The 26,870-nt window shown below is 44.4% G+C and overlaps 1 protein-coding gene across 1 annotated transcript; it reads left to right on the top strand.

Moving 5' to 3' along the window:
• The first annotated feature begins 8,269 nt into the window (after nt 1-8,269).
• si:dkeyp-34c12.1 (uncharacterized protein LOC570187 homolog) lies at nt 8,270-16,912 on the top strand. Its single transcript, XM_029655083.2, has 8 exons — nt 8,270-8,584; nt 10,397-10,517; nt 14,002-14,132; nt 14,468-14,566; nt 15,414-15,610; nt 15,879-15,942; nt 16,069-16,131; nt 16,263-16,912. The coding sequence occupies exons 1-8, from the start codon at nt 8,375-8,377 to the stop codon at nt 16,593-16,595; spliced, it is 1,218 nt and encodes a 405-aa protein (XP_029510943.1). The 5' UTR covers nt 8,270-8,374; the 3' UTR covers nt 16,596-16,912.
• The last annotated feature ends 9,958 nt before the right edge of the window (nt 16,913-26,870 follow it).

Consider the following 26,870-nt stretch of genomic DNA (forward strand, 5'->3'; position numbering starts at 1 on the left):
CACACACACACACACACACACACACACACACACACTTGGCCAGATGGTCCTGTCAGGGAACTGATCCCTAAGGAGTCTGGGACTGTCCCCGTGGAGATAGAGAGAGAGGAAGGAAAGAGGAAGAAGAGAAGGGGGGGGGGGGGTGTAAACTTGTTTCAAGTACCCAGGGGTAGGTTAGTCAGTTTGGGATTGGTTGATTGTTGTTTTATGAAGAGAGTGAAAAGCTTGACAAGGGACAGTTCCCAAGTTGAACGAGATTGGCCAGTAAGACCCTAATAGCATCTACCATACACATCCTATAGTTCTATATGTCATTCTATGGAATCTACCTTCATCAGGACAGCTTTGGAAAGCTGATCCCTTCATGTAGTCAGGAACTTAGTTCTACTGAGGACACTGGTACCCACATCACCCACAGCTTAAACAATAGGTGACACAAGGTGACAGAGTAAAATGCATTGTAGGTTTTATTTGACTCAGGTGGTCTATTCTGGATGACAATAGAGTCCGGGTGACCATGTCACCTGCTCTGGTACCTTAGGACAAGGCATTTGATTTGCATGTGGGGAATCAAAATGGTGGTCTGATAGGAGCATAGCAGTATTCAAAACAATGTCAAGATTCTATGATCATTTGCCAGTCAACTCTGAAAATAATTGAGAACTGTATTTTTCAAAGAATCACTGAATTTCACAGCATGTTTTTCCCCTTTAAAACCCAGCATTCTATTCCAGAAGTATACTGTTCTACGCTTGGACCTTCACTGAGGCATGCCCTCCTGTGGGACTGTTTTCTGTCCGACCACGGCAACCACGGGACTACATCTCAGACTCCTTTCAATGTGTCCTTGGCTCCGTGCGGGTCTGTGTTTTCCATCAGTGAGCAGTGCTGCGGTGGGTGTGTGGGTGGGAAGGCTTTTCCTCTGGCCTTCTCCTGAGTAGCAGTGGTGTCAATGTTTCAGTGTCTGGAAGTGTGTCTGGACTGACACAAACTGTGTGTGTGGTGAGGTAAAGGCACATTTGAGGCTTCCATTATGTCAGTCCCCAGCTGTCATCGGAACCTCTCCTTGGCACATACACATACATCTTGCCAGAAACAGACTAAAAGGTGGACCTCACAGTGCCTGCTAGGGGAGGTAGAACATATCCCCTTATAGATTTAGATCTTAATGGGCTCCCATCAACTCTGACCTTATCTACAATGTGCTGGGGGTTGTCATGGAGACGCGGCATGGCCTGTACTATCAGAGCCACCTGTTGTCCTACTCAGGAGAACAATAACGCAGGACAGTATGACAATGCACACTCAGTCCCCACTGTAAAATAAACTGTTGGAATACAGGAAAATAGATTATATAGCCAGGCTAACTTTTTCCAGAGAGTTGAGAGGAGGCTCTTTATAGTGTGTGCAGTTCAAAAACACATTGAGTTGCCAACTACACACATCATTCATCAACTCACTATGAACTCTGAAGGACGTTCCTGTCTAACCTGACTCCCAACTCTGTTTGTGCTGTCTTGTGCAACTTTGGCGTGACGTTGACATAGCGGTTGTCAAGACAGCACAAACAGATGAGGGACTCAGGCTAGTTCCTGTGCCCTCAGATATAACTAGTTCATCGTTGGCCTTGTGGCCAGTCACTGTGGCATGATGGATGTGATCTGCCTCTTGGGGAGGCTGTGCTGAATGCCTGCGCTGATGTTTTTCATTGACAGCTATGTCAGCCATTTTGAGAGTGACGTACTATCATTATATCCCAGCTTAGTTTATTTACGATACTTATCCTAGCAATTTAACATCCTCTCTAATTGACAACGTGAAGTAAGAAAGTTCATATAGCCATCAGTTACTTTCAGTAAGAAATCAGTAAGAAATAGTCAACTGGAGAAAAATGGCTATTAAATATCTCAACTTCTATAAAAGGGAGCCGGATAGAATATTGACATTGAAGCATCTCAGACCTGGGACGATAAACCGAAAATTATCGACACCAACCAAACTGACCACTTATTGTGGACAATTTGCTGATATCGTTCATTATGATAAATAACCCATAGGGCCGTACTAGAGAAATGTGTAGTTTGAAATTAAATAAGTTTGCTAATATGAGTGATTGTTGAGGCTTAACTTAACCCTCCCCACAAATCACAAGCATCACAAAATGAACCTCACTGACAGCTCCCACCGTGGTCCAGCTGAATGTGCAGGGCTAGAAGTTTCCACCTGTCCATCATCTTTCATCGTCACCCGGCCCGCCGGGAGCCTTGCAGGAGGGGGAAGGCTATTCCCATCACACTTTGCAGGAGGGGGAAGGCTATTCCCATCACACCTTGCAGGAGGGAGAAGGCTATTCCCATCACACCTTGCAGGAGGGGGAAGGCTATTCCCATCACACCTTGCAGGAGAGGGAAGGCTATTCCCATCACACCTTGCAGGAGGGGGAAGGCTATTCCCATCACACCTTGCATGAGGGGGAAGGCTATTCCCATCACACCTTGCAGGAGGGGGAAGGCTATTCCCATCACACCTTGCAGGAGGGGGAAGGCTATTCCCATCACACCTTGCAGGAGGGGGAAGGCTATTCCCATCACACTTTGCAGGAGGGGGAAGGCTATTCCCATCACACCTTGCAGGAGGGAGAAGGCTATTCCCATCACACCTTGCAGGAGGGGGAAGGCTATTCCCATCACACCTTGCAGGAGGGGGAAGGCTATTCCCATCACACCTTGCAGGAGGGGGAAGGCTATTCCCATCACACCTTGCAGGAGGGGGAAGGCTATTCCCATCACACCTTGCAGGAGGGGGAAGGCTATTCCCATCACACCTTGCAGGAGGGGGAAGGCTATTCCCATCACACCTTGCAGGAGGGAGAAGGCTATTCCCATCGCATCCCTGATCTGAGCCGTGATCTATCCCACTGAGTATATGTATATATAACACCTCCACCTGGAGAGGAAGGGAGAGAGAGAGAGAGAGGGAGAGAGAGGGAGGGAGGAAGGAGCGAGGGGTAGAGAGAGAGGGAGGAGGGAGCGAGGGGGAGAGAGGGAGAGAGAGAGAGAGAGGGAGGGAGGAGGGAGCGAGGGGGAGAGAGAGAGGGAGAGAGGGAGGGAGAGGAAGGGAGAGAGAGGGAGGGAGAGGAAGGGAGAGAGAGAGAGAGAGGAGAGAGAGAGAGAGAGAGAGAGAGAGAGAGAGAGGGAGGGAGGGAGGGAGGGAGCGAGGGAGGGAGGGAGGGAGGGAGGGAGCGAGGGGAGCGAGGAGGGAGAGAGAGAGAGCGAGGGAGAGGAAGGGAGAGAGAGAAGGAGAGAGAGAGAGAGAGAGAGAGAGGGAGGGAGGGAGGGGAGAGAGAGGGAGAGAGGGAGGTAGAGGAAGGGAGGAGGGAGCGAGGGGGAAAGAGAGAGGGAGACAGAGAGGGAGAGCGGGAGAGGATTCCAGAAATAGACCCCCATACCAAAGACTGGTAACCAGAGAGGGGCTTGCTCCTCAAGCGTACCATGGATCAGTCCGGATAGAGCATACTTATGATGAAAGCTGAAGGATGTATGGGTCATTCAACCCCACACAGGTCTAGACCACTGACCTATAGACTAGGGTACTCTGGGTAATGAGGCACAACATCTAGCTCCTATCCCCTATAGGCTAGATCTTTAAGGACTCATCCTCTCTCCCATTTTGTTGTCCATCACTTAATGGCTGCTGAGCTTCACAATGCTATGCCTTTGACCTCCGCCAAAGTGAAGTGCTTTTCATTGTACCTGCCAGACATGACGTTGCCTAGTGCTCCATCCCAAAATGACTCAAACAGTACACACACACGCACACATACATACACGCAGACATACACACACACAGACACACACGCATGCACACGCACACGCACGCACGCACACACACACACACACACACACACACACACACACACACACACACACACACACACACACACACACACACACACACACACACACACACACACACACACACACAATAACAAATGGGCCATTATTGCTAATAAAAGGCTCTCTGATGCAAAGATGCTTCCCAGAAAGACCCTTCACAGCTGCTCTCTCCAGCCAGCGTTAGCTTAATGTGAGACAGTTGAAGGAAACAGGTGGTGCAGTGGTAAAATAACCCTATGGAGACTACCTTTTTACCCTACTGTCTATTCCCAATGTGATGACTGTTTAATGCACTTTTTAGGACATCACTTTGACTACCTGGGTCTCAGAAGCATTGCTGATAGTGGAATCAGCCCCTGTGTGCTATTGACAGAATGAGCTACAGATGCTTGGTGAGGAAAAAATAAAAATACATTGACAGTTTATTTGTTAAGCTATTGATCATCCTGCAAACATGCAATACCATATGGAATTTCCAACTTCCCAACTAGTGCTAAAATGTATATTTTGTTTCTTTGCCTGTATAAAACAACATTTCTGCTTCACAGAATTTTTTAAACACAAACTTCTCGGTGTCTAGAGGAAGAACTAAAGGGCTTGTTCCCAGAGGGAGAACTAAAGGACTTTAGAGGGAGAACTGAGGGGCTTGTTCCCAGAGGGAGAACTAAGGGGCTTGTTCCCAGAGGGAGAACTAAGGGGCTTGTTCCCAGAGGGAGAACTAAGGGGCTTGTTCCCAGAGGGAGAACTAAAGGACTTTAGAGGGAGAACTGAGGGGCTTGTTCCCAGAGGGAGAACTAAGGGGCTTGTTCCCAGAGGGAGAACTAAGGGGCTTGTTCCCAGAGGGAGAACTAAGGGGCTTGTTCCCAGAGGGAGAACTGAGGGGCTTGTTCCCAGAGGGAGAACTAAAGGACTTTAGAGGGAGAACTAAGGGGCTTGTTCCCAGAGGGAGAACTAAGGGGCTTGTTCCCAGAGGGAGAACTAAGGGGCTTGTTCCCAGGGGGAGAACTAAGGGGCTTGTTCCCAGGGGGAGAACTAAGGGGCTTGTTCCCAGATGGGGAACTAAGGGGCTTGTTCCCAGGGGGAGAACTAAGGGGCTTGTTCCCAGGGAAGAACTAAGGGGCTTGTTCCCAGGGAAGAACTAAGGGGCTTGTTCCCAGGGAAGAACTAAGGGGCTTGCTCCCAGGGGAATAACTAAGGGGCTTGTTCCCAGGGAAAAACTAAGGGGCTTGTTCCCAGGGGAAGAACTTAGGGGCTTGTTCCCAGGGGAATAACTAAGGGGCTTGTTCCCAGGGGAATAACTAAGGGACTTGTTCCCAGGGGGAGAACTACAGGGCTAGTTCCCAGAGGGAGAACTAAGGGGCTTGTTCCCAGCGGGAAAACTAAGGGGCTTGTTCCCAGGGGGAGAACTACAGGGCTTGTTCCCAGGTGTAGAACTAATGGGCTTGCTCCCAGAGAAGAACTAAGGGGCTTGTTCCCAGGGGAATAACTAAGGGACTTGTTCCCAGGGGGAGAACTACAGGGCTAGTTCCCAGAGGGAGAACTAAGGGGCTTGTTCCCAGCGGGAAAACTAAGGGGCTTGTTCCCAGGGGGAGAACTACAGGGCTTGTTCCCAGGTGTAGAACTAATGGGCTTGCTCCCAGAGGGAGAACTAAGGGGCTTGTTCCCAGGGGGAGAACTAAGGGGCTTGTTCCCAGAGGGAGAACTAAAGGACTTTAGAGGGAGAACTGAGGGGCTTGTTCCCAGAGGGAGAACTAAGGGGCTTGTTCCCAGAGGGAGAACTAAAGGACTTTAGAGGGAGAACTAAGGGGCTTGTTCCCAGAGGGAGAACTAAGGGGCTTGTTCGCAGAGAGAGAACTAAGGGGCTTGTTCCCAGGGGGAGAACTAAGGGGCTTGTTCCCAGATGGGGAACTAAGGGGCTTGTTCCCAGGGGGAGAACTAAGGGGCTTGTTCCCAGGGAAGAACTAAGGGGCTTGTTCCCAGGGAAGAACTAAGGGGCTTGTTCCCAGGGAAGAACTAAGGGGCTTGCTCCCAGGGGAATAACTAAGGGGCTTGTTCCCAGGGAAAAACTAAGGGGCTTGTTCCCAGGGGAAGAACTTAGGGGCTTGTTCCCAGGGGAATAACTAAGGGGCTTGTTCCCAGGGGAATAACTAAGGGGCTTGTTCCCAGGGGAATAACTAAGGGGCTTGTTCCCAGGGAAGAACTAAGGGGCTTGTTCCCAGGGGAATAACTAAGGGACTTGTTCCCAGGGGGAGAACTACAGGGCTAGTTCCCAGAGGGAGAACTAAGGGGCTTGTTCCCAGCGGGAAAACTAAGGGGCTTGTTCCCAGGGGGAGAACTACAGGGCTTGTTCCCAGGTGTAGAACTAATGGGCTTGCTCCCAGAGGGAGAACTAAGGGGCTTGTTCCCAGGGGGAGAACTAAGGGGCTTGTTCCCAGAGGGAGAACTAAAGGACTTTAGAGGGAGAACTGAGGGGCTTGTTCCCAGAGGGAGAACTAAGGGGCTTGTTCCCAGAGGGAGAACTAAAGGACTTTAGAGGGAGAACTAAGGGGCTTGTTCCCAGAGGGAGAACTAAGGGGCTTGTTCGCAGAGAGAGAACTAAGGGGCTTGTTCCCAGGGGGAGAACTAAGGGGCTTGTTCCCAGATGGGGAACTAAGGGGCTTGTTCCCAGGGGGAGAACTAAGGGGCTTGTTCCCAGGGAAGAACTAAGGGGCTTGTTCCCAGGGAAGAACTAAGGGGCTTGTTCCCAGGGAAGAACTAAGGGGCTTGCTCCCAGGGGAATAACTAAGGGGCTTGTTCCCAGGGAAAAACTAAGGGGCTTGTTCCCAGGGGAAGAACTTAGGGGCTTGTTCCCAGGGGAATAACTAAGGGGCTTGTTCCCAGGGGAATAACTAAGGGGCTTGTTCCCAGGGAAGAACTAAGGGGCTTGTTCCCAGGGGAATAACTAAGGGACTTGTTCCCAAGGGAAGAGTAGACGGGTGGGTGTAAAGCCATGTGACTCTCCTTCTCCTCCCTTGGCCCTAACCTCCTGGGAAGCAAGTGTTGTAAAGCTCAGATTTACACCCCCCGTTCTCTTCCTCAGTGTGATGGACCCGGTTGGACAGTTTAAAAACAGAAGTATTTATGACTCAGCATTCACTCTCATCTTCCATTCCTGGAGCTCTCTTGAGCATGTGCCTCAGCCTCAGCCTGGCCGGACGGACGGCATGAAGAGCAGGTTTAAACTTAGCTGTCAGTTCTGCTTGGCTATACAGAGCTTTCGGAAAGTATTCAGACCCCTTGACTTTGTCCACATTTTGTTACGTTACAGCCTTATTCTAAAATTGATTAAATTAAATACATTTGTCATCAATCTACACCAAATACCCCATAATGACAAAGTGAAAAGAGGTTTTTAGAAATTTTAGCATATGTATTACTTATTTACATAGGTATTAAGACCCTTTGCTGTGAGACTTGAAATTGATCTCAGATGCATCCTGTTTCTATGGATCATCCTTGACTGTGCATGTCAGAGCATGGTTTGTCATTATGGGAAATTGTGTGTATATGGATGAGGGGGAAAAAAACAATTTAATTAATTTTAGAATAACACTGTAACATAACGAAATGTGTTAAAAGCAGTCTGAATACTTCCCTAATGCACTGTATATGTTCCCTTACAGCTTGTGTTTCGGTGGAAGCACGCAGTGTGTGTTCTCAGTTCAAAAACATGTATTTTATTGTTCATAAACATAGTATGAAATGCACTTTTATTTAGAATTGTATATAAAGGTCTCCTCATAGTGTTTGATAATGCTGCTTCAGGTCATAAGCAGATTGTGGCTGTCTGCTACTGATGGTGTCTGAGCACTAAGGCCAGGTACACATTACTGTTCCATTGTTGTGGCACAGGGCTCTGACCTGGACAAGGAGGAGAGGGCAGATCTGGCTTCAAAGGACAACTCCTGTAGAAACTGTTGACACTGCATTATGCTATTTTGATACCCGAGCAGACAAGGTGAAAAATATGTTGATGTTGTTGAGCAAAGCACTTACCTCTAATTTGCTCCAGGGGCGCCATACTACTTTGGCTGACCCTGTAAAACAACACATATCACTGTCTGCACCTATCCGGTGTTTGTGACAATAAAACATTGTTTGTTTGATTTCTTTCACTCCCTGAGCACTAGTTGATGACGTGGACGTGAAATGTGGCAGCCCCCCACACCTCGATAACGACAGTACTGATGATTCCTCAATGCAGGTGCAACCTCTTGTCTCCCTCTACTGGTCATACACTACTAGTACATGTTCTCATGATGCGGTACAGAGCTCAATTCGGCCTCTGCCCCGCTATTGCGTCTCAGACCACATTTTCGGATCAAGCATAAATTGGCTCTTTAGCCACGACCTCGCGAGCGTTACAGGTGCGCGCCAACAGGTGATTTTGATTCGATTGTCACAAAACGCCTAGTTTAGGTTTCAACACAACAAGAAAAATGGATATCTCAAAGATTTCCGTTGCAAACAGGAGAAACAGAAAGACAACCAAAGGGGAAAAATCTACTCACAAGTCAAATGTTTCACCGGCGATCAGTAGACTCATTCAAGACCCTTCAAATCATATTCCATTGGGACGACAACTTCAGAGGACGCCGCCAACGTCAGAGTTGAAAATAACTTGGCCTTTGAGCTTTGAAACACAAGCGGTAGGCTGAATCCCTTTCACCACACTTCTGCCCTTCTATGTGAGGCAGTGGAAAACCTCTCTGGTCTTTGGTAGATTCTGTGTTTGAAATTCACTTCTTGACTGAGGGACATTACAGATACAGTAATTGTATGTGTGGGGTACAGAGATTAGGTATTCATTGAAAAGTCATGTTAAACACTATTATTGCAATCCATGCAATTTATGTGACTTAAGCACATTTTTACTCATTAACTTATCTAGGCTTGCCATAACAAAGCAGTTGAATACTTATTGACTCAAGGCATCAGCTTTAATTAATTTGTGAAAATTCCTAAAAACATCATGATTCCACTTTGACATTATAGGGTATTGTGTTTAAGCCAGGGACAAAATTGTGGCTGTAACAACTAAATGTAGGAAAAGTCTAGGGGTGAATACTTTCTGAAGGCACTAAAACCCCAGTGCGCCTAGACAGGGCACCTATTGGTAAACAAACAGGTTAAACATGTAAAGAGTAGACGTTGAGTATGTCTTTGAGCATGGTGAAGTTATTAATTACACTTTGGATGGTGCATCAATACACCCAGTCACTACAAAGGTACAGGCGTCCTTCCTAACGCAGTTGCCGGAGAGGAAGGAAACTGCTCAAGGATTTCACCATGAGCTCAAAGGCTACTTTAAAACAGTTTGAGTTGAATGGCTGTGATAGGAGAACTGAGGATGCATCAACAACATTGTAATTACTCCACAATAGTAACCAAAGTGAAAAAAGGCCTGCACAGAATACAAATATTCCAAAACATGCATCCTGTTTGCAACAAGTGACTAAAAATGTGGCAAAGCAATTTAACTTTTTGTCCTCAATACAAAGTGTTATGTTTGGGTCAAATCCAATAAAAAACATGAGATGGCGCACACCCAGAAAAAATGATTTAGTTTAAAGATGCTGACTAAGGGAGAATAAACTGTAAGCTATAAACTCCGTTTGTATAACCTCCCAGTAATTTGTAGGTAAAAAACCCCCACAAATGTTTCGGCATCACTGTGCCTTCTTCAGGGTGGGGCAAATCCTATACAACACATTACTGAGTACCACTGACCCTCATGTTATGGGTATGCTTGTAATCGTTAAGGACAGGGGAGTTTTTCCGGATAAAAAAAAATGGAACGCAGGTAAGTACAGGCAAAATCCTATTGGAAAACCTGGTTGTCTGCTTTCCACCAGACACTGGGAGATGAATTATTCTTTCAGCGGGACTGTAACCTAAAACACAATGCCACATCGACACTGGAGTTACTTACCAAGAAGAGTGAATGTTCCTGAGTGCCTGAGTTAGTTTTGACTTAAATCTGCTTGAAAATCTATGGCAAGACCTGAAAATGGTTGTCTAGCAATGATCAACAACCCATTTCACAGAGCTTGAAGAATTTTGAAAAGAGGAATGGGCAAATGTAGAACAATCCAGGAGTGGAAAGCTCATCCAGAAAGACTCACAGGTGTAATTGATGAAGGTGATTCTAATGTATCGACTCTGGGTTTTAATACTTATCTAATCAAGATATATATTAGTGTTTTATTTGTTGTACCTTTTTTTACAAATGGTATAATTTTTCTTCCCCTTTGAGTCTTTTGTGTCTGGTTGACAAATGTCAATTAAATACATTTTAATCCAAATTTTATCACAACAAACTGTAAAATCAAGGTGTGTGAATACTTTATGAATTTATGAAGGCACTGTAGTTTGTAGGCCAACTTGAGCCAATTATTGTGGAGGGTAGGCCTAGCCAACTAATGAATTTCTATCCGTTACCATTTTGTCTTTCCATCCAGATTGAAACCACCCCTGGGCAAGAACCCTTGTCTCCCGCGCTAAATATGACCATGGACCTTTACACAATCGAGCCTGCAGAAACAGAAACATGCCGACGGTCTCGCATCACTTCAAGCACACGTGGGTGTTTCCTATATTGTTCAAAATCCTATAGCTGTATATTTGCACCAATATGTGGTTTGATATGTCTGAGGTGACAAACATAAACACACACAGGGGTGTCGTGCACCCCCAAAATCTGAGGGGCCACAAGTACGTGAGGATTGGAGGGTGGTCTGGAGGGGGGCTAGGCCCCATCTGCAAGTGGGTGAATTTAGCCTGAAATGGCTTTTTCCTGCAATTTAGAGCCATAATCCTTATGCTTAATTCTACATACAAAAATACATATTTTTCTGCATATGTAACCATACTAGAGGTCGACCGATTAATCGGAATGGGCGATTAATTACGGCCGATTTCAATTTTTCATAACAATCGGAAATCGGTATTTTTGAGCACCGATTTACCGATTTAAAATATATATATTTTTATACCTTTATTTAACTAGGCAAGTCAGTTGAGAACACATTCTTATTTTCAATGACTGCCTAGGAACGGTGGGTTAACTGCCTTGTTCAGGGGCAGAAAGACAGATTTTCACCTTGTCCGCTTGGGGGATTCAATCTTGCAACCTTACAATTAACCAGTCCAACGCAATAACGACCTGCCTCTCTCTCGTTGCACTCCACAAGGAGACTGCCTGTTACGCGAATGCAGTAAGCCAAGGTAAGTTGCTAGCTAGCATTAAAGTTATCTTATAAGACACAATCAATCATAATCACTAGTTAACTACACATGGTTGATATTACTAGATATTATCTAGCGTGTCCTGCATTGCATATCATCTGACTGAGCATACAAGTATCTGACTGAGCGGTGGTAGGCAGAAGCAGGCACGTAAACATTAATTCAAACAGCACATTCGTGCGTTTTGCCAGCAGCTCTTCGTTGTGCGGCAAGCTGGTGTAACCGAAGTGAAATGAAATGGCTAGCTAGTTAGCTTGCGCTAATAGCGTTTGAAACGTCACTCGCTCTGAGCCTTCTAGTAGTTGTTCCCCTTGCTCTGCTTCAATGGTGGCTGTTGTCGTTGTGTTGCTGGTTCGAGCCCAGGGAGGAGCGAGGAGAGGGACGGAAGCTATACTGTTACACTGGCAATACTAAAGTGCCTATAAGAACATCCAATAGTCAAAGGTTAATGAAATACAAATGGTATAGAGGGAAATAGTCCTATAATTCCTATAATAACTACAACCTAAAACTTCTTACCTGGGAATATTGAAGACTCATGTTAAAAGGAACCACCAGCTTTCATGTGTTCTCATGTTCTGAGCAAGGAACTGAATCGTTAGCTTTCTTACATAGCACATATTGCACTTTTAATTTCTTCTCCAACCCTTTGTTTTTGCATTATTTAAACCAAATTGAACATGTTTCATTATTTACTTGAGGCTAAATTGTTTTTATTGATGTATTATATTAAGTTAAAATAAGTGTTCATTCAGTTTTGCTGTAATTGTCATTATTACAAATAAATAAATAAAAATCGGCCGATTTAATTGGTATCGGCCTTTTTGGTCCTACAATAATCGGCGTTGAAAAATCATAATCGGTCGACCTCTAAACCATAGTTCTTGAACTGTCTTTATCCTCTTGACTTGTGGTTCTTTTTTTGCTAATATCTGGGTAAAAGATTGAAATGAATTGAGTCTTATTCAGTTCATTGAGTAATTGCTTGCTTTCCTAATGTCTTCCAACCTTGCCAGCAGGCATGCCAAATATTTCTGTAGTTGTCACATGTGCTGAATACAACGTGTTTGGACTACTGTGAAATGCTAAGATGGTTAGACAAGCTAGCTACTCTAACTTGATTAGTAGCCTGAAATGGCTTCTTGGTAGCTAGTTATGAGGTTGGGAGATTGAGAACATTTCTGGCCTAGCTAAAACCAACTTCATAAAATTGCTAGGTGGCTAGTAGTATTTCAGAGAAACGACAACTATATATACAGTTGAAGTTTACATACACTTATGTTGAAGTCATTAACTCGTTTTTCACCCACTCCACACATTTCTTGTTAACAAACTATAGTTTTGGCAAGTCGATTAGGACATTACTTTGTGCATGACACACAACTTCTCCAACAATTGTTTACAGACAGATTATTAAACTTATAATTCACTGTATCACAATTCCATTGGGTCAGAAGTTTACATCCACTAAGTTGACTGTGCCTTTTAAAGAGCTTGGAAAATTCCAGAAAATGTCATGGCTTTAGAAGCTTCTGTTAGGCTAATTGACATAATTTGAGGTAAATGGAGTTGTACCTGTGTACCTACCTTCAAACTCAGTCCCCCTTTGCTTGGCATCATGGGAAAATCAAAAGAAATCAACCAAGACTTCAGAAAAGCAATTTCCAAATACTAAAGGTACCACGTTCATCTGTAAAAACAATAGTACGCAAGTATTAACACCATTTGAACACGCAGCCGTAATACCGCTCAGGAAGGAGACGCGTTCTGTCTCCTAGAGATGAACGTCCTTTGGTGCGAGAAGTGCAAATCAATCCCAGAATAACCGCAAAGGACCTTGGGAAGATGCTGGATGAAACGGGTACAAAAATATCTATATCCACAGTGAAACGAGTCCTATATCGACATAACCGGCTCAGCAAGGAAGATGCCACTGCTCCAAAACCACCATTAAAAAAGCCAGACTACGGTGGTGACAAAGATTGTACTTTTTGGAGAAATGTCCTCTGGTCTGATGAAACAAAAATAGAACCGTTTGGCCATAATGACCATTCGTTATGTTTGGAGGAAAAAGGGGGAGGCTTGCAAGGCAAAGAACACCATCGCAACCATGAAGCACGGGAGTGACAGCATCATGTTGTGGGGAGGAACTGGTGCACTTCACAAAATAGACGATTTGAAATTTGTGGGCAGAACTGAAAAAGTGTGTGCCAGCAAGGAGGCCTACAAACCTGACTCAAATCTGACCAGCTCTGTCGGGAGGAATGGGCCAAAATTCTCCCAACTTATTGTGGATGGCTACCCAAAACGTTTGACCCAAGTGAAACAATTTAAAGGCAATGCTACCAAATACTAATTGAGTGTATGTAAACTCCTGACCCACTGGGAATGTGACGAAATAAATAAAAGCTGAAATAAATCCTTCTCTCTGCTATTATTCTGACATTTCACATTCTTAAAATAAAGTGGTGATCCTAACTGACCTAAGACGGGGAATTTTTACTAGGATTAAATGTCAGGAATTGTGAAAAACTGAGTTTAAATGTATTTGGCTAAAGTGTATGTAAACTTCCAACTTCAACTATATATATTAATTAACAGGACAGATCTGAGGGGGCACGTGCACCTGTGTCCTCTGAACACACATTTTCATTAAATATCCAATTCTTATCTATTTTAATATAGTCCTATGTCACATGATACTACTGTAGGTTTACAAATCTCAATGTTTAATGCTTTGGTTTATGATGGTGCAGAAGCTTGTAATAAATTATATTATTAGCACGATCCACCAAATGTTATCAATGTACATGTTCAGTCTGTTCAGGCAGTGTGCTGGAAGAGGACCACTACTCATTGATAAGAGGCATGCAGGGCTATGAGGTTACCCCAGCAGACCTTGTATTCCTGAAGAGAGCCAGGCAGGAGAGGCAGATCAACGCCTTACAGGTGAAATCCCATATATCTGATGGTGAAAACACCCACTTGATTATTTGAATGACTGATGCTCATGGAACCTCAAATTGAAATGACGCAGCCATTTTGTGCTGCTTTGATCACACGTGTTCTTTATTCGCGCACATAGCAAAATGTTCCGTTTGCGTTTCCTCCAGTTTGGTTCAGTTTGCAACTAACAATGTTTTGCAATGATAACGAATGTTTCTATTGGACAAATTCAGGTAGGTTTGGTTCCATTTGGTTCCTAGTGAATACACTCCATTAGGGCCTTCTTGATACAGTTGAATGATGTTATGTTCAAGGCTGTCATGGTGTTTCCTATGCAGAGAGAGCTGGATGAATTACTGAGGCAGCAGAGGAACCAGATGCTGGCCAGGGATCTGTCCTTGGCCTCCAGAGAGAAGATCCAAACTGACCTTGATGAGGTGAGGCCACATGTTACTGTACTGTAGCTACTAGGGATTTGACAAATGTACAATTGTTCTTAACTTTTAAACTGCCGTTATGTTTATACACTAAGAACTCAGATATGGTCCTTCGTATGACCCTGTGAGTGTCATCTTTTAGCTAGGCAGGACTGAGGTAGACTGAACTGCATTGCCCCCTAGTGGTCACACCAATGTGTATGTATATATATATATATATATAGAAAGAAAAAACATTGGTATGACCACTAGGGGGCAATGCAGTTCAGTCTACCTCAGTCCTGCCTAGCTAATAGACGCCACTCATCTTACTGCTGTCTCCCACCCACTCAGCAACAATGATAGTTAATGCCGTTTTAGGTACTCTGCTGTGTCCCTCTCCATGTTTTCAGGACTTTGCTACTGTCGCTTCCTGTCTCTCCAACTGTTAAATATGATGACGTGCGGAGCGCTTTTATATCCGTGACTAATCATTTGAAAGATTCCTAATTCCTAATAACGTTACAGCATTGTTGTTAGGTATTTGTTACATTTGTATTTTTCCCTTTGATGATTATGATGATGATCTGTTAGTGGTAGTTTTGTGATAACTACACTAAAGGTTATTCCGTTAGGGATTTTCTCCTTTAAACATTCACACCACTACTAGATACTGTCCTATGCTGAATGGCATGTTGTCAACCTCTGAAGTTATGACCTTGAGTTAACACTGCCTTTTAACTTTACTCTTATCATTTATCTATACAAATATTTATATATTGATAATTTTTACACACTCATATTCGTAATGTTTGTGGATATGTCGCCGCATTCGCTGAAAATTGTTCTGTTGAACATCATGTTTCAGATCCTGTCCTGTGAGCAGACTGTTCAAATAGGGCAAGTGTTCCTCTCGAGGAAGCTGAGCTCAACGGAGGTAGAGGCCCTGGACTCCAAGTCCCTCCTGGCCCAGATAAAGACTGCTGATGTCCAGCAAGCTGTAGAGGAGGAACAAGCTGAGATCACTGCACTAGAGGACAGCGTGGCCAGAGCCCTGGAGCTCAGGTAGCTAGCTATCTCACTTCATGTTACTGCAGTGGCCAGGATCATATTTATTAGGCACCAAATGGAAGGACATTTACTGGAAAAGGGGCAGGAAAACAGGCAGGGACTTACAATAAGAAGCATTCGTTTTTGTTCTGATGCAAAACGTTTTGCTACAGTGTGCCTTAATGAATATGACCCATGGAAGACATGGCCAGTGTGCAGTTTGTTGATGTTTACGGAAACAGGAGTTCTGGCTTTATATTAATATTATTGTTTCTAATTTCAGAGAGAGAGGGGAGCAAAGACTACAGGAGATTAAGAATCGGAACAGAACCATCCTCACGAAAAAGGTGCTTTGTTCAACACTTGTCACCATGTAGTGTTTAGTTATACGATGAATCCCCTACAGTACTGTACGGTCATGGGCCAGTTCTTTCTGGACATGTATAACTGATGACCACTGCTTCATCTCTAAGGCAAACATCAAGCATCTGATGAAGGAACTATCAGAGCTCAAATCTCAGCTGGCTGGGGCAGAGGTAAGTCTGTATGTAATAAGCTCCGTGTCTGACCTTGTGGTGTCTGGGGTGTTGGGAATTTTCAGTCACATTGAAAAATATGTGTACTTCCTCAAGAGATTCAATGAGAAAAGTTCCTTGTGACTTCACAGGAATCTTTGCTAGCCATTCAAGGCAAGATGGACACTTTGAAAGACACCGAAAAAGAGGAAGACACAGGTCCCCAGGAGGCATTGCAAGTCGCCCCAAGCCAAGCAAAAGCTCCCAAGAAGGCACCCAAGACCAAAAGGAATGGTGGAGAAACAATTACCCAACATGCTTCTCATGTCCGAATTAAAGCTGAAAATACACCTACCATAGTTGGAGAGCCACATATGGCCAGTGGTCTCAGACGATCTACGAGAATAGCTACCAAGAAGCGCTGCGTTGAGAATAAGCCTGTTTTAAAGAGAACTCGCCCTGTCAAAGCAAGCATTTCACTTTGAGAATTTTTTTCTCCACTTTTCCTGAAACTTTTGAGTTTTAAGGAGTTGTTTTGGTTGTTTTGGCTTGTTTGGTACTGTGGTTAGGTTTCCATCCATTTTACAACAGATTTTAATGCAGATATTCAAAAGTCCGCACAAACATTATATGCATTTTTCCCACCAGCGGATAAAGTGTTGTGCGTGACAGTGCACATAACACGTTTGCGCTTAAGTTTTCATGTATAAAATAAAACAGACGTTTTAATTTGTTTCCATAGCATTTTCAATTCTATGAATGGTTTTGTCGCACAAACTGCAATAAATAGCATACTTGCCCAACCTGATTTTTGGCCCATTCTCTATAGACTACTGTGTGCTGATGAAGTGGACAGGGTAGGTTATACACTGAGTGTACAAAACATTAAGAAGCTCTTCCCATGACAGACTGATCCCTTATTGATGTCACTTGTTAAATCTACTTCAATCAGTGTAGCTGAAGGGGAGGAGAATGGTTAAAGAAGGATTTTTAAGCCTTGAGTCATGAATTGTGTGTAGGTGACATTAGAGAGGAATGGACAAGACAAATGAACAGGGTACGGTAGTAGGTGCCAGGCACACCGGTTTTTGTCAAGAATTGCAACGCTGCTGGGTTTTTCATGCTCCACAGTTTCCCATGTGTATCAAGAATGGTCCACCAGCCAACTTTACACAACTGTGGGAAGCATTGGAGTCAACATGGGCCAGCATCCCTGTTGAATGCTTTCAACACCTTGTAGAGTCCATGCCCCGAGAAATTGAGGCTGTTCTGAGGGCAAAAGGTGGTGCAACTCAATATTAGAAAATTGTTCTTAATGTTTGGTATACTCAGTGTACGATGAGATATGGACAAAGGCAGCCAATCACTGTTCATGTCACCCGCATCATTCAAATGATGGCCTAACCTCAATATTTTTGCATGAAAATTTGCATGAAGCTTATCACTGTGGCGTGTATTTAAGCACAAGTTATTGAAACAACAACAAAGCAGCCACCCCGCCTGCATTTTGGTGAAGAACTGAGGGAAGGGGCTGGAGAAATGTCACCACTCAAATTCATAGACTGAGCTATGGATGCCAGCAGTGGCCATCCATGATATCAACATTCTAGTTTGAACCATGTTTTGAAGCTGTAGTGTTTTTTTACCAGTACTTTGAGTAAAACTAGCTCATATTTGGGGTTCTGAAAGGGTATGACAGAACTAAGATCATTAGTAAGTTATATTCTTCAAGGTGTAATGGGTACTCGCTATATCATTAATTTAGAAGTCCAGAAATGGATGTAGCAACTAAGGATTCCAGCAACAAAAAAATCAAGATGTTGAGTGAAATTGTATTCTCTTTTTAATCTATTCTAAATTGGTTTGGCTCAGTGTACAGATTGATCTACTTGTACCTTTTGATCAGATATATTGTTGAGTGGACATACTGTTATTACTGGAATAGAATCTTCTAGAAATGGATTTCTCTTATACCAGTGTATTCAGATATAGAATAATAGAGCCCTCTTGTGGACACTTTGGAATCTGACATAATGCAGGATCTGTTAGTGTAATTGGTGTGTATAGTTGTGAACCCTAGAATTTCTACAGTGCAGCCCAGGGATATTTCTGCTGATGCATGTCTTTTTGTGTGCCAAGTTGGCGACAGTCTAGTCAAGCCCTGGACGAGTTTTAATATGAAGGAAACTGATGTCCTGCTACATAACCTGAGTCAACCTTGGCCTATTGGCGAGACCAGTGTTCAGATTATCCTCAGTGACCCTGTAGCTAACGGGCATCTTATACACATTTTCTCAGTTTGACGTCACTCTTAAGAAGCTTGAGAACACACAGATGCTCTCACTCATCTGGTGTACAGCAGCTCGGCCCAGTGGAGAGGGAACAGTAGGAAATGGGTGGTGAACAGCAGAATTACCCAGAACTCCCAGTTATTCTTGGCTGCCAGACAAGGGAGCTGAAAACGAGGAACGAGATGGCTGCCATATTGTTAACATATCACAATCAACCCTTCTGTGTCTTTTAGAAGAGAGTGGAGGAACCCGTCCCAAATTTCTGTCCACTGTATTTCAGTTGGAGCAGAGAGAATTGGCACATTTCTTTAGACCTGTAGATTTAGAAATAGTTGAAATGCTGTCGACGTTTCCCAGACTTGCCCTGACAGTTTCATGCCACACTGCAGTATTCCAGTCAGTCATCTGAAAGAACAATTTTCTTATTCTTTATCCGGTGTGAAGACTCACCGTCTTTCTCACTCCTCTGCTATCTGTGTTGTGCCACATTGACATGCGTTTTCAGTCAACTGCACAGTGAGTCATTTACTCAGTGAGATTAAATAGAATTTAAATTAGAATTTTGTGTAAGCATGCATTTTTCCCATGCAGAATTGTTCTGTAGTGCAGATTTGATTGAATGCAGCCCTGGGTTCCCTCAGTACATACAGTATCTGTTGAAGTTGGTCAGGCGCCTCCACGGACTGATGTGGTGTATTTCTAGTGCTATAGATCACCTAGTCCTTTCTGTTTGGCTCTACTGTTGCAGTGTGAAAGGAGACCGATTACCGGAATGTGGCCTTGTATTCAAAGTAGTGCTGGCTGTACAGTTTGCTCTGTGTGGATTGACTTGTAGTTCCCTCTTCAGAAGAGCTTGACTGGGTGAACACAGATGCCCTATTCATCATCCAGCAGGCCTGTCCTCTGCAGTCCCTAGTCTAGACAAGAACCAACATGTCACCCTCTGTCTTTGTGCTCTGTGCCAGCAGATCAATGTCGAGAGGGACAGGATGCAGCTTTGACAGGAACCAGGCTTATATCTTTACTGTTTGGTCGTCGTCCTGGCGAGTGACGCAAACGAGTCCCTGCTGCTAGCGCACTTCAAGGAATTTTTATTTCTGCTACAGTACCTTTTTGTTCATTTCAAAATTGAATCTGTTGCAGATGACGTCATGGTAATGATGGATGGTTGTTTGCAACCGGTGGTCACATCTGTCAATCAGGCCAGATTTCATCTGTTGAAAGACTCATAAGGACTGCTGTGTATTAACATAGTAGGCTGATACATGCAGTCAGGCAAACTTGAGCTTTTTACTGTTCCAACTATATCCATTCCTCCCCCTTACACAGTAATGCTAATTAGCATAGTAATTTGACATACTGTTGCACAGTGTCTGCTGATGTGGCATTGTTCAGGGGGGGTGACAGTGCAATATGCGATCTGACTGCAGGGTTCAATGAGCGTCTCTCAAACTCTGCCTGTTAGTTTAACTTTCCTCCTCTGGCTCCAGACCCCCAGTGTTTCATATGACATCTTTACTAGACAGCTGCGCTGCCCAGTCGGCTTGTCCTGAAGTCGTCTGTCACAACGAGCCTTTTGTAGAGGCCAGGGTAAGTGATCTATTACCCTCGGTCTGTGAGCCCTGAGCTGAGTTAACTCAACTCTCTGACCTTTTGGAAGGGAGTGGTGGATCTACCTCCATGAACCCACTCCCCTGTTCTCTGTCTATGCCCAGATGAATGACCATGGGACCAGGCCTCTCTGACCAGATGATTGCTCTGTAAAGAGTCAAGGTTATAAAAAGGCGATTGTGAAACTGCAGGACAGCAAGCGCATGAGTCCATGGTCTGAATATGCAGGGGTATATGTACTGTAGTCTGTTTGGATCAGGCACTCACTAGCTTGTTTTGGGCTGTTCAGCTAGGTTCCGCTGCGGCACATTTCATTAACCTGAGGTAGTCCGTGCCTGATTCCACATATTCAAACCCTTTGGTACAAGGAGACGCTAATCTGGAGTGAAATGGATGCTGCTGTTCAAAACAGTTTAATACTTCCCTGAAATGTTTCATATGGCTTTTTTATTTTTTATTTAAGTACTTTGAAATATTTTGACCAATATTTGCTAATGCAGGGCCAGCCATTGTTCAGAAGCTTTCTGGGTATGAGTGCTTCACCTCAAATACGTCAAGTCAAAGAACCAGATCGTGTTTATAGACCGAGTCCAAGCAGACAGGGGAGATCCCAGGCCAAGAAGCTTTGGGCAGAGAATTATCCCCAAATTGCTCATGTCTTTCTCTCTGCGGTCGGTGGAAATTTTCTCTGGGTTTAAACACTTTTAAATGACCACTTTACCTGTTGTTTCTGCCACAGGAAAACCGAACACCTCTGTCTCCAACCGTGCAGTACTTTATTCTGCGTCTCTTTTTGGATGTATTTTCAGTGAAATTATATCGATACTAAAAGAGAAATATAAGTCTAGAAACAAACCGCATCCATATTGATATCTGTTTTTCTCAAATCTGTTTTGTCTGCCCGTCACCCTCTATACTTCATGTGGACTCTGTCATCTCTGGTTCTACCACAAGGAGGCGGTGTGGGACATGTCTGACATCTGTGTAAACCTTGGGCCTAACATGGAGGTTAGTCAGGACAACCCAGAATGCGACGGAATGGAAGACACACACAGACACAGTCATCTAATTTCCATCGCTTAGCACTCTGCCAAAGTCATCTGTCGTCTCTAGTAATGTTGTTCTGTTTAGTTTGGACAGTCCCTTACTGCCAAGTAAAACCCTATAATCGTATATTACCGACAGAATGAGCCCGGCTAACAGTATGTGAATCAGTGGCACATGTAACAGTAGTCGTGCCAAGTCTAACTGGGCAGCAGGAGCCGGTGCACTGTGAACACATCCAACCGCTCTGTGGGACCAGAGTGTGAAACCAGCCACTCAAGTCCCCGGCCAACACCGATAAAATCCCAAACCATCAGTGTTTCGCTCTAGACAATTCTCCCTTTTGTTGTTCCACAGCATTAAACAGTAATAATGACTATAGTTTATATACTAGATTGATTTATCAAGGATGGTGGCCAAATTGGACATCTATATATTGCGATATTAAATGTTCACTCGGTCGGTCCATAGGTCTACTTGCAAGAAGTAAACATCTGAGGTTTTTCTTTTTTACATGGCGTCAATTTGGTGTCTTTTTTTATCATAAGATCATTTGTGTTTTGATTATAGAATGATGATTGATTTGCAGGAAATGCTCAATATGGTTTCAATTTACAGCTGAATCTGATATATGCATTAATGCAATTCACATTATCATTAAGAATAAAGGACTCTTCAGATTACATGAATCATTCACATGATTAATCAAGTTATAAAAAATATGCCCAGAATATCTACCTCCCCTCCCTGCTCCAAATATCCTCCAAATACACCCTCCTCTCCACAGGTCTTTTGGATAACACAGACATCCGCATGTTGAGAGAGTTTGATGAACGCTTCAGCTCACTGATTGAGCGATTGCAGCGGTATTAGGATGAGCAGTTAGTCTTCCAACTGGCAGTTGTTTGTAGAGCTAGTTGGATGAAAGAGCGGCAGTGTCATTGGTTTCTGTGGCACCATTACAGCCAGGAGATGGACACCGTTCCTGTTCTTAATGTACGTTCTCAACATGCCTTTTCTCCTCTTTTGACCATCCAATCCAATGTGTTTGAGGAGAGAACACTGTGACTTATCCTACATCTGTGTGCAGCAGAGAGCACACAGCAAAGCTCTGAAGTCATTTGTTTTGCTACTCTGTGTGGAATGGCCTCGGGAAGAGAGGGGTGGTTTGGTTTGGGGGGAGGGGGGGTGAAGCGGTAGCAAAACAAGCATGGCAGCGGCTTCACTAAGTGTTGGCTGTGATGCTGAAGAGGAGCGTGGAAATAAAACATACCAGACTAAACATTTGCACACTGTCTGCATGCCAGCTTGGTTTCCGACATGGATGGATGGAGGCTGGGGGGTTTAAGGGATGACATTCACTGCCAATAATACCCCCACCCCCCATTATGTATACATTGTACATTCTATTAGAGTGAAAATAAACTCCCATAAGGCCATTTTACTTTCGTCATTAGAAATGAAAGTAGAGTATGTTCAGACAAGCATTGGGTTTGAGGTATGAATAGTCCTGAGTCCCCTTTCAACAGTTACCACACTCTTTCTCTCTCTCTCACTCACACACACACACACACACACACACACACAGCGACCCCCTCACCCCCCTGCGGCCTCCAGCCCACAGCATCAGGTTTGGGCTCTGGCGTTGTAGAGGTTTGTTTTAGAATACCAAAGCCGTGAGCACCTCAGACAGTGCATACGCCTCTCAACTCCACAAATATGTCAGAAGCATATTAGACAAATATTCCCTCCAACTGCATTGCCAGTGTACACACCCCAGAGTTCCTCCCATCTATCAACTCATGCTGAAGTGTTACTCTGGAGGCAGGAGATTTACGGTGATCAAAGTGTCCTTTTGGCTGACCTGTTAGCTAGAGGCTATGGAAAGGAGAGACTGTGTTGTCCCAACAGCTTATCACATGCAATAGTGATTACTGCATTTCTGCTGGATGCTATGCTACCTCGCGTTAGCTAACGTGTAGACCAGGGGTGCCCAACCAGTCGATCGCCATCTACTGGTCAATCATGGAGTGCCTGCCAGTCGATCGTGAGATGATTATACATCTACTTAAATTCAGCCACACATCAACGCCTATAATCTCTTTCTGCTTTAACGTTCAACAGTCCTCCATTCACAGCAATGTCTGAGAAGTCAGGTGATTTACATAAAATATGACCAGTCCCTGCCCACTTATTGACGTATGCCTAGTTAGCGTGGTCAGATGTCGTCCGCCAACTCCAAGTCGAGGTCACGGTGATGCCAGGCAGGTAGCTAGCTAGTTAACTTTGTAGCCAGATTAGTTCTTAAGTTGTGTGGTTGACAGCAGCAATAATGAGTGGAGGGAAGGATACAAAAAAACTGAAAACATATTATTTCCACAAGGAAAGGAGGATTATTTTTTCGTCATGTCAAACTCAAAATGTGTGTGCCTCGTCTGCCCTAATAGCATCGCTATCCCAAAGAAAGGTAACACAATTGTGTCTTCTATTCGAGCAAGGAGCCTACAGTGGAGGCTTTTTCACACTCACTTAGAAGAGGCTGAAGCGGGGCACACAGACCTGCTGCTACACACGGATGTGCGGTGGCTGAGCCGAGGGACATTTTTAGGTTGATTCAGTGAGTTGTTGCCTGAAATCAAGGAGTTTCTCAAGGTCTCCAAACATGCAGAATATGCACAGTTAGAGGACGTACAGTGGCTCCTGGATTGATCTTTTCTCACTGACCTAACGTACGGAAAAGGCAAACATGTAATGGACATGATCAGCTCTGTGAACACTTCAATGCAAACCACAACTGCTCACAAGAAATCTGCAACGTAAGGACCTGCACTTCTTTCAACACATGCATTCAGAACTTGAAGACCAGGGCAAGGATACAGCACATCTTTAGAGTCCAGAACATCTTATCTGAGTTTTGCAGTCGTTTCACTGACTTTGCATCACTTGAGCCTATTGCCACTTATATGTGCTTTCCGTTTGGCACAGACATAAATGTGGAAGTCATTGCCTCCAAAATGGGATCACTTGTTCAGTTGGACACAACTATAGCAGAAACAGACATTCTCACCCATCAAAATGACATTCAGCTGAAATCCAGGGCAACCACTGAGATGAAGGAAGAGTTCTGGGAGCTACTGCTGGAGGAGAAGTATCCCAACATAACAAGATGTGCTCTCAACGTATCAGTCCTTTTTGGATCAACCTTCCTCTGTGAGTCTGCATTTTCTCACATGAAGATAATTAAGTCCAAGTACAGATCTACTATGACTGATGGCCTGCATGAGACTTGTGGCCTGTGTGAGACTTGCAACAAGGTGCTACAGCCCTGACTATGAAAAACTACTTGCCTCAACCCAATGCCAAAAGTCACACTAAGGTCGGAAATGAAATTAGTTTCAATTATTTGTGGAAAACATGTTATTGGTCCACATATTTGCGTATCAAATAGGTATCATAGCAACAGGTCCATAGTCAGTGGTGTGTTGCGTTCCATACATTTTGTTGGTTGGTTTAGATTTAGAGACTGGTAGATCTCATCAGGCTGGCAAATGAAAAAGTAGATCTCACGTCAAAGAAGGTTGGGCACACCTGGTGTAGACTGACTGGGCACACCTGGTGTAGACTGACTGGGCACACCTGGTGGAGACTGACTGGGCACACCTGGTGGAGACTGACTGGGCACACCTGGTGGAGACTGACTGGGCACACCTGGTGTAGACTGACTGGGCACACCTGGTGTAGACTGACAGGGCACACCTGGTGGAGTAGACTGGGCACACCTGGTAGAGACTGACTGGGCACACCTGGTGTAGACTGACTGGGCACACCTGGTGTAGACTGACTGGACCGATGGCTCTCTCCTGGATGGACTGATGGTTCTCTCCTGGTTGGACTGGTGGCTCTCTCCTGGTTGGACTGATGGCTCTCTCCTGGATGGACTGGTGGCTCTCTCCTGGATGGATTGATGGCTCTCTCCTGGATGGACTGGTGGCTCTCTCCTGAATGAACTGGTGGCTCTCTCCTGGATGGACTGATGGCTCTCTCCTGGTTGGACTGATGGCTCTCTCCTGGATGGACTGGTGGCTCTCTCCTGGATGGACTGGTGGCTCTCTCCTGGATGGACTGATGGCTCTCTCCTGGTTGGACTGATGGCTCTCTCCTGGTTGGACTGATGGCTCTCTCCTGGTTGGACTGATGGCTCTCTCCTGGATGGACTGGTGGCTCTCTCCTGGATGGACTGGTGGCTCTCTCCTGGATGGACTGATGGCTCTCTCCTGGTTGGACTGATGGCTCTCTCTTGGTTGGACTGATTGCTCTCTCCTGGATGGACTGATGGATGGACTGATGGATGGATTGATGGATGTTGACCACCAGCAGTTTGAGAAGGCTGTCTGTTGCTGCTGAGCATCTTCGTCTCAACAAAGTGCAAGGGTTTATTTATGGAGGTCATGGTCATGGATTCTCCCATCCCTTTTTGCCATGTTAAAGGTTGTGTGACTGATTTACAGACATAGAAAGGTCTCCTCTGGCCTATGGGGCCTTAGCATGTCTCCCTTTATAGAGATATGGCTCTACACACGTAAAACACAGCCCCTGTCAAAGTCAGACACTGAATCAATATATCTGAAAACGCCATAAAATCCATGAAGGTTTTGTCTTGTTTTTCACTGTGACCCTTGTCCTGCCAGGCCGAATCCTGACCCCCATTCCTACAAGCTTGTAAAATCTGTCTTTCTCCGGTTCGTTGGAAGTTCATTCACTAGAATTTCATACTCTTTTGACCCCTGGGAGCACACTCACCAGCTAGCTCACTGCTCTGACCTCACCATAATATATGTAAGCAATAAGGTCCGAAGAGGTGTGCTATATGGCCAATATAGTCCGGCATGACGCAACGCCCTTAGCCGTGGTATATTGGCCATAAATTAAATTTAATTAATTAATTATAAACTGGTATTGCTATTATAAACTGGTTACCCAACGTAATTAGAGCAGTAAAAATAAATGTTTTGTCATACCCGTGGTCTACTGTCTGATATACCACGGCTGTCAACCAATCAGCATTCAGGGCTCGAACCACCCAGTTTATAAAAATATTATAACACCATCGGCATCGAGGATAGCACTGTCCAGTGTGCTATTTTCCAAAAATAAGTCCAATTGACCATGTACATTCTTTAATATTTAGAGTCATCATCTGCATATTCCAAAGGCATATTCATGCATATTCATGTTATTGCACTTGGCCTCGCATCTGAAATAAAGTCCCACTTTTCATCCGGTCGACTCAAAACCAGACGATAATGTCGTTGATACACTTGGTCTGCATATTTGTGGCTTTGTAAATGGCGTCAGATCATAGAAAGGGGGATCATCAGAATGGTAATGTGAGTCTCACTTCTGAATAAAAGGTGAGTGGAATAGAATGGAGGGAGACTGAACTCCATGGTTGTCACTAGTTAACACAGACACAAAGTCAAAATTAGCTATTTAAAAAATCATAAAATCAAACATTTGCCTTTTGGTCTTAAGTTAAGGTTAGGGTTATGCATACGGTTAGTGGTGTGGTTCGTTTTTTTTTTTAATTAAGAGAAATGTAGAAAATAGGCTGGTTTAGCCATGTTTATGGTTTTGTGGCTGTGGTAACTAGACGACGAACTCCATGGCTCCGTTTACTCTGGCTAGACCAGTGGAAACAAAGAGTTTCCACAGTCACCAGCTCTAAGATCTAACATTCACCAACTAACACATGAAGGAACCATTACAGTACAGAGAAGGGAGACAACTCCTTTAAAGGAAAACCCACTCAATGTT

The sequence above is a fragment of the Oncorhynchus nerka genome, linkage group LG5 (genome assembly GCF_034236695.1).
Source record: "Oncorhynchus nerka isolate Pitt River linkage group LG5, Oner_Uvic_2.0, whole genome shotgun sequence".
Taxonomy (NCBI): Eukaryota; Metazoa; Chordata; class Actinopteri; order Salmoniformes; family Salmonidae; genus Oncorhynchus; species Oncorhynchus nerka.